At 40.8% G+C, this 8,633-nt stretch overlaps 1 protein-coding gene across 1 annotated transcript; it reads left to right on the top strand.

Moving 5' to 3' along the window:
- The first annotated feature begins 5,609 nt into the window (after positions 1 to 5,609).
- Positions 5,610 to 8,323, top strand: PELO (pelota mRNA surveillance and ribosome rescue factor). Its single transcript, XM_044664024.1, has 2 exons — positions 5,610 to 6,412; positions 6,837 to 8,323. Exons 1-2 carry the CDS (start codon positions 5,687 to 5,689, stop codon positions 7,266 to 7,268), a joined length of 1,158 nt encoding a protein of 385 aa, XP_044519959.1. The 5' UTR covers positions 5,610 to 5,686; the 3' UTR covers positions 7,269 to 8,323.
- The last annotated feature ends 310 nt before the right edge of the window (positions 8,324 to 8,633 follow it).

The raw sequence follows: 8,633 nt of genomic DNA, 5'->3' as shown, positions 1-8,633 counted from the left end.
AGTGGAACTAAGGCCAAGGGACAATAACCTTTCAAGTTCACCAAATAATACTACCATTCACCAGGAAAATGTTTGATCCTGAGTCATTAACTAAAGTGCTTATCTCTAAACAGATTACAGCATTATATAGGGGAATAAATTATTTTTATGCCCCCAGCTTGTCTCCTAACTACATTCCATAAGCAGACAGTATGAAACTTTATTCAAAAAACAGTTCTTCATTAGTTCCTCACCCCTGAGATTCTGAGGGCCCACAAGCATTACCTCTGACAGGTGAAGAGAAACACAGGACTTCCTTGGGCATACCTGGAAACAAATCTGGTATAGCTATTAGGCCTTGGATCTATTCAGTCATTTTTAAATAAATTTTTTAAATAAAAAGTATTCATAGCTACATGATAAAAGAGATAGGATGCCCACCCTAGTCCCCTACTATATAGAGCAATGGCATATATTTATCAGTAAAATAATCTGAAATAATTTCTGAAGTACCAACTGTATACTTTCACTATGATAAAATGCTGGCTAGATTATATACGTGCAAACATAGGTGTACACAAAGTATGTGTCATGTGACAAATAAATGCATATGTAGGTATATGCAAAATAAATACCAGGTAATTTTGGTAGGGGAGGGGGCTGATAGGTAAGTGGAAGAGTCAGGAAAAGTCTCATAAAAGATGGTGTTTGAAGTGAAAGATGAAGAAAACCTCAGATTCTAAGATTTAGGAGTGAGAAGAGAGAACATTCTAGAAATGAGAGAAAATATGCAAAATCACAGAGAAAGAAGATAAAATGCAATGCTAAGAAGGGAAGTATGGCTGGAAAATGGAATGTAGTTATGTATAAAACTGGAAAATTAGGATGAGACCAGATTCAGAATATCACAATAAAATTGGCAGCAAATTGAAAAATATTATTATGACAAGAAGAGCTTTAAATGTCAAATAGTGGAGTTTATAGTTGATCCAGAGATGATAAGGAATCACAGGATTTTACTGAGAAGGGAAATTATGTATTCAATCCTTTGTAAGAAAATCACTTTGGCTACTGTTCAAAGCAAGAGAACCAATTAGGAGGCTATTGTAACAGTCAAGGCAAGAAGTGATGAGGGCCTGGATTACTGGGTGAATCGAGAGAGACTTACATGAAAGATGTGGAAATAAAAAAAGCAACAAGATTTAAGAACAGATTGAATATATATAGTTGTGAAAGATGATGAAGCTGCGGTCTCAAACCAGTTGAAATGCTAATAGCACAATCAATTGGAAACAATGACATTGAGAGGACTGTCAATTCAGACATTCAAGTTTGAGTTGCCTACCAGGAATCCAGTTTGAAGGTTTGTTGAACCAACACGACTCTATCCCTAATCATTAACTCACTATAATGGTGAGATCTGTGGAATTCAGTCTTTGCACACATTAGAGGGTATGGAAGACAATGTGTGACTGATTTAATATTGAATTACCTTGGGATTGAGGCAGGGAAAAAGAGTTGGCTAGGAGGGAGGTTAGGAAGGAGTAGCTGAGGGATATTTTAAAGGCTCCTTTACTCAAAAATTTGCTTACCACATTGTTACCAGGATTGATGTATGCAGAGTACTGTTGACTGCATCTCCTCAAGTGGGAGAAGTTAGGGAGTTTATTGGGGAAGAGTCATGTAATGGAATTGCCTCAAAGAGATCTTGGAACATACTTAGACATTCTATAACTGGTTCTGCTCATTTTCTCTACCAATGAAGAGTCTTTTGCAAATGTTCCAGGTTTGAGACTTGAGTTACAACACTCATCATTTAGAAAATTTTTGAGGAGAAAGGAAATCAAATTAAACCTAGAAAAAGATTTTTTTCACACCTTTGAAGGAATTACTTTAATTAGATACTGAGACCATCATCTAAATCAGGTTTCTTAACTTTTGTTTTGTCATGGAACCCTCTGACAATCTAGTAAAATTTTTGGACCTCTTGTCAGAGTAATATTTTTCAATTCAGTCAATAAATTACATAGGATTAAAAAGGAAAGCAATTATGCTTGTAACACAGGCAGCCCTGGGCCCTACCATCTAAAGGCTAGGTGTACCAGATTTTATTATTTCACTGCCTTCTCTAGCTTCTCTGATATCTTAAAGGGGATCGAGGGGTGTCTAAGTTCTCTGCCATTGAACTCCAGCTCCTACTGATGGTATTCTCCCAAGTATAAAGGGCAAGATTCCCTGCACTCCAGGTCCCATTAACCAGTAACAGTCATATTAGCATTTACACAGAAATCTCTGTTTCCAAAAGTATAATCACAAACATACAAACTTACTTCCCTGTCACAAAGGAGACAAAATCCTCCTCCCCTTTATACCACTTTGGTCTCTAAAGAGGGCAAGGGGATGAGAATCAAAGTTTAGCTTTGTGTGTATAGAGCATAATCCCAGTCCCAAGTCCAAACTCCAGCTGGAGATAGAGTACCTAGGCACCCGGGGTTCTCACAGCTGCCATGCCAGGCTGGCTGGCTGCACTACCCTGCCTGCATTCCAGGCTCCAAGTTTGCCATGTTTCAAACTCCCAGGGCTTAGGGGATCATCTATAACACCTAAAGCTAAGAAGAAAAAACAACATAGAACAGAAACAAGCACTACAAGGCCATGTCTCAGGGTAAAAGAGGAGTGGGAAAAGGAAAGTCCTCCCCCCCAAACAGTTCAGGGTATCCCAATTGTAGGTGAACTGGTTAGATGCAGAAGATAAGAGTTGCTGAAAAGACAGAGCTTTCCCAACAAAAAGAGATCATTGCCCTGCTCAGTCTCACCAGTTTTAGCATTATAGGTAGCCATTCAAAGGAGATTAACCTCACTCATGTGGTTGGGGAACACGTGGGCTCCAAGGTAGGCAAACTGGACATGCTCAAAATATCCCCCAAGGACACCTCCATGTTAGACTTTTTGGGGATGATCCAATACACTAGGGTTACAAGCTGAAATATAATTTTCAAAGTATTATTTTGAAAAACAAGTTTAGAGACTCCATGTTCAGAACCTTTGACTTAGATGAATGCTCGGCATTTAGACTGACTTTTGAATGGTAGAAGATGTAACACTCTGGGTGAAACAAGGGACTTTGGATAGCCAAAGTTATTATTACTAACTCTATTTAGAGACTGCTATACAATAAATAATATTCTAATGAAGACACATAGTATAAAGAAGTTGATTTGGATAATTCAGGGCCAGAAGCTCTCTTGGATGAAAACTTTTTGTTGATTTATCCAAATGCTCCTCATTTTTTTTTTTTTGCTTGATTTTGGCCTTATGCTATTATGAAGAGAACAGTCTCCAAATCCAGCATTTTACACAGGCTACTGATCTGCAGAAAGTGGAGACTGCTAGTTTTGGATTCTGTAATTCCCAGGACACTGGGTCAAGTAACTGCAAGACTCTCTAAATGGTAAATTCCACAAATGCTTTCAGGCTCTGGAATCAGTGTTTTTTAACTATTAGTTAAAACTAGGTCATGCGAGGACAGTTAGAAAGATCAGAAAGACAAAATTAAAATGCAAAGTTGTAATGCTGTTGTCTTGGAAATCTATGACACATAAACTCCACATTTGCTCAAAATGGCAAGTACTGAGGTCTGTACATGGGAGCAGAGACATGATGGGTCATTGGTCTGTTAGGACTAATGTTGGTCACCCTTCTGATGGCAATGATTTTTGTGCTAGGTCCTTCTGTTAAGAGTTCTGATGTGCAGTCAAAGGGTCTCAATTTGAATCTCTCTCTACCATTTACTACCTTCCTTATCTCAGGCAAGTCACTTATCCTCTTTGTCTAATTCTAAATTCTAATTCTAAAAAGGAGAAAAGTAGGGAGAAGAGAAGGGGAACTCCACAGTTAACTGGTAAAATTGTTAATCCTTTAGACCAGAGATTTTTTTCCCCCTTTTTTGTGTTCTAAAGTGTTCTGGTAAATGTTTAGCACCCAGCTCTCTGGAAAAACACAACACACGCATTTTAAAGTTTAACCTGCATTATTAACATTTTAACATCAGTTAATGTAACACTAACATTTCAACATTCCATCACTTTCTACAGTCTAGACAATAAATCAAACAATCAAGCCCTGATCTGTAGTTGCCAGTTTCTGACGTGTAAATGCTCACACTGATAATTAAACAGTATACTAGCTGCCTTTAGCAAGCCTCTGCATGTACCACTTTGGCAATCTGGTGAAACTTATGGATCCTTCTCAAAATAATGTTTTTAAATGCATAAAATAATATTTGGAGGATTACAAAGGAAATCAATACTCAATCAATAAACATTAATTGATTAGTTAGGTATCACAGTGCTGCACAAGGCCACCAGGGAGTTTATGTGTCATAGATTTCCAAGACAACACCAGGCCAAGACAAGAAAATGAGTTCAAACTGGCCTCAATTACTCCCTCACTGTGTGACCCTGGGCAAGTCACTTTATCCTGTTTACCTCAGTTTCCTCAATTGTAAAACAAGCTAGAGAAAAAATGACTCCAGTAACTTTGCCAAGGAAATTCTAAAAAGGGTCACAAAGAGTCAAAGATGACTGATAACAGAACAAAATATTTAAGCACCTTCTATGTACCAGACACCTTGCTAAATTAAACCCTTTACAATTATTATCTCCTTTCATCCTCACAATAATCCTGGAGGTAGGTGCTCTTTATACATATATGCAATTATACATATTTGCATATGTAGATATAACTTGTATTTGAATAAATACAGATAGATTTTCCCCCATATTATGGATGAGGAAACTGAAGAAGAGGTTAAGCGACTTACCCAGAATCACACTACTACTAAGAGCATAAGGTTGGATTTGAACTCTGGTGTTTCCCTGTCTCCAGGCAAAGAGCTCTATCCACTGCCCCACACAGAAATACAGGTATACAAAAAATTTTAAATGTTCACAAACCCCTCTCTGCTTTAGATCTAATAGGCTATTAGCTCTCTGTGTCCAAGGACTGTTTCTGTTTTATGTGTTATCTCCAGATGCTGGTATATGGTAGGCGTTTAATAACTGTTAGCTGAATGTTGAATGAATGAATGAATCCCTTCCAGTTCTAAGGCAATGAATCCATATGCGTTGCTGTTGTAGCTGGTACGGAAAAAGCAAGGTGGGCGGTAGTGAGAGGCTTCTGAACCGCTGCTGTGCCTTTTCCGCCCGCACTGCGAGTCAGGGGCAGCTGGTCCCCTCAGGGATAACCGTAGCACACCCCAGACTCCCTTCTAATGGATAAAGCCAACTCCAGCGACTTAAAAGTTTAGTGTTCGGTGAGCCTGCGCAATCCGCATGCGCTGTCCCTAGCTCGTAGCTTACGTACGCTAGTGAAAACGTGGCTGGGGGGGGAGTGACGTCGGTTGCGCAGGCGCACCAGCCGGCCGCCGTTGAGTTCGCGCTGCCTGCCGGGCCTGAGAAGGGGGTCCACGAGGCTAAAAGGTTCTGGGTCTTGACAGCGGCTCCCTCCCACCCGGGGCGGCGGGGTCCTGAGAGCCGCGCGCTGGAGGAAGAAGATCCTCCGGGTCCCTCTTTCCCTCCCTTCCTCCGCGAGGCGAGTACCCGCCCAGCGGGGCGTGAGCGGCGGCGGCGGCCGCCGCGGCCAGAGCCAGGCCGGAGGGGGAGGCGCCCGGGTCCTGCCCCCCTTCTCGGCCATCTACGCCGCCACCATGAAGCTCGTGAGGAAGGACATCGAGAAGGACAATGCGGGCCAGGTGACCCTGGTGCCCGAGGAGCCCGAGGACATGTGGCACACGTACAACCTGTTGCAGGTGGGCGACAGCCTGCGCGCCTCCACCATCCGCAAAGTGCAGACTGAGTCGTCCACGGGCAGCGTGGGCAGCAACCGCGTGCGCACCACGCTCACCCTCTGCGTGGAGACCATCGACTTCGACTCGCAGGCCTGCCAGCTGCGGGTTAAGGGCACCAACATCCAGGAGAACGAGTACGTCAAGATGGGTGCCTACCACACCATCGAGCTGGAGCCCAACCGCCAGTTCACCCTGGCCAAGAAGCAGTGGGATAGCGTGGTCCTGGAGCGCATTGAGCAGGCCTGCGACCCGGCCTGGAGCGCTGACGTGGCCGCCGTGGTCATGCAGGAGGGTCTCGCCCACATCTGCCTCGTCACGCCCAGTATGACCCTGACCCGTGCCAAAGTGGAGGTGAACATCCCACGCAAACGCCGGGGCAACTGTTCCCAGCACGACCGCGCCCTGGAGCGCTTCTACGAGCAGGTGGTCCAGGCCATCCAGCGCCACATCCACTTTGACGTGGTCAAGTGCGTTCTTGTGGCGAGCCCAGGTTTTGTGAGGGAGCAGTTCTGCGACTACATGTTTCAGCAGGCCGTGAAGACAGACAACAAATTGCTGCTGGAAAACCGATCGAAATTCCTTCAGGTACAGTAGTCTAGCTAAAAGGGCCACCCAAAGTGGAGCTTAGGGGTTGGCATAAGTCGTCATAAAATAGTAAGGACATTTAAAGGGCTGGGGAAGTGACTCCTTAATTATATCCAGTTATTCCTAAACCACATAACCTGGCATTAAGAAGAAGAAAAATAATTGTCTCATTTTATTCTTATTCAAGTTGGTAATTTATTTTTAAGAAAAAAAAAGGTTTAGAGAGTCTTAATAAGCAGTTTGCTTCTAAGAGAGTTAAATCTGACAAATTTTAATCAACTTGTGGAATATTTAAAGCAAAGTTAATGCTTTGCATTCTTTGATACTTCCCTCGAGGTGACTTGAATATACATGAGTTAACTTTTTTTAAGATAGACTCTGTGCTCTAAAAGATTTTATCTAACTTATGTAATTGTGATTTTAGGTACATGCCTCTTCTGGGCACAAATACTCATTGAAAGAGGCCCTTTGTGATCCTACTGTGGCCAGCCGCCTCTCAGACACCAAGGCTGCTGGTGAAGTAAAAGCCTTAGATGATTTCTACAAGATGTTGCAACATGAACCTGACAGAGCTTTCTATGGACTCAAGCAAGTGGAGAAGGCCAATGAGGCCTTGGCAATTGACACATTGCTCATCAGTGATGAGCTCTTCAGACACCAAGATGTAGCCACCCGCAGCAGATATGTGAAATTGGTGGACAGTGTCAAAGAAAATGCAGGCACAGTTCGGATATTTTCTAGTCTTCATGTATCTGGTGAACAACTCAGCCAGTTGACTGGAGTTGCTGCCATTCTTCGATTCCCTGTCCCTGATCTCTCTGACCAGGAATCTGGTTCAAGTTCTGAAGAAGATTGATGATTGGCACTTGTAAAGAGACCGTTTTCTGTCATACTCTTAACCTGCATAAACTAATATATAAAACAGATATTCTCAGATCCCGTGTGAAAGCTGCTAGGGAGGTTCTGTTGAATTGAGGGTTTTTGTTTTTTTTTTTTTTTTGTCAGGCTAGCCTCTTTCTGTTGGAAGTCCTAAACATCTAGAAAATAAATTAAGAGAAAATTAATGCCTAATTTTATCCTTATTCACATTAGTAATTTTAGGGGAAAAAATGGTTCAGAGATACTTAATAATTAGAAAAATAAGCAGTTAGATATTTAGGAAAAAGAAAAGCTGTGGTTTCTTTTACATCTCTATTCAGTCTGTTCTAAAAGCCATTGTTTTTGTTTCTGTTTTGTATTTTCAGAGTGCTTTGAAGTAATTTTATTTGACCTCAAATAGCTAAACTAAAAGGGTTTTTTTGGAAGATGAGATAGAAAATTCTACTTAAGATGTCAGCAAAAAATATCTAAAAACTGACATTAGAAAACTTTATAGGAATTGAACAAGATCATTTCTAAAACCTTAAGAAGCCATTGTAAATGCCTTAAAAGTTAGCCATATGTTATACTATGCACTGCTTAGCTACTATTCATAGAGTTTTAGAGCAAGGGAACATTCGTAAATACCATACTTTTATTTTACAAAAGATAAATTGAAGACCAGAGAGGTTAAAATGACTTTGAAGACAAGTAGCTAATTATTAGCAAAGTTTATAATAGAATCCAACTTAGATTTCATGTAGAGTGGTCTTTCTGTTTGTAACACTTTGATTTGGTAAATTTATTAATAGTTATATTCGAATTTCAAGTTGCCTATTTTGGGAATTTTAAAGCAGTATTTTCTAGATTCTAAAAAACTCGTTTATTTGGGCAATTGTGTGATTAAATAGAGCCCATATGCAGCAGATTAAATAAGGCAAGACATGTTTGATTTGTTTTAGAATTGAAAAGTGAAATGGTCTATTCTTTGAAATGGTAGATTAGATTTTACTCATGGTCTATGTAATAAATGGGTCATCTATGGGTACCAAATAGAGAGTTTTAGACATTCATTAACTCATCATTCCAAAATGATATGATTTATTTCCTGTTCTGACTGCTGACATGTTTAGGGAAACCTGCTGAAAATCAATTTTAACCAACTCATTTCATCTACTATTAAGACTCCTCCCTCCCCAAATTGTTATACTCCCCACACACACACACACACACACTTTCAATAAGGATATGATGTACTTGACAAAACAGCTTTTAAGATATGATGGTACTTTCAGTTAATCTTTAGAACACGTCATTTTCAAGTGTAGCAAACACTAACATGAAAAACTTATTAGCCTATCCC

Source organism: Gracilinanus agilis, chromosome 1 (assembly GCF_016433145.1).
Source record: "Gracilinanus agilis isolate LMUSP501 chromosome 1, AgileGrace, whole genome shotgun sequence".
NCBI lineage: Eukaryota > Metazoa > Chordata > Mammalia > Didelphimorphia > Didelphidae > Gracilinanus > Gracilinanus agilis.
Note: the sequence above shows the minus strand (reverse complement) of the source record. Positions and strands in the feature narration are given on the sequence as shown.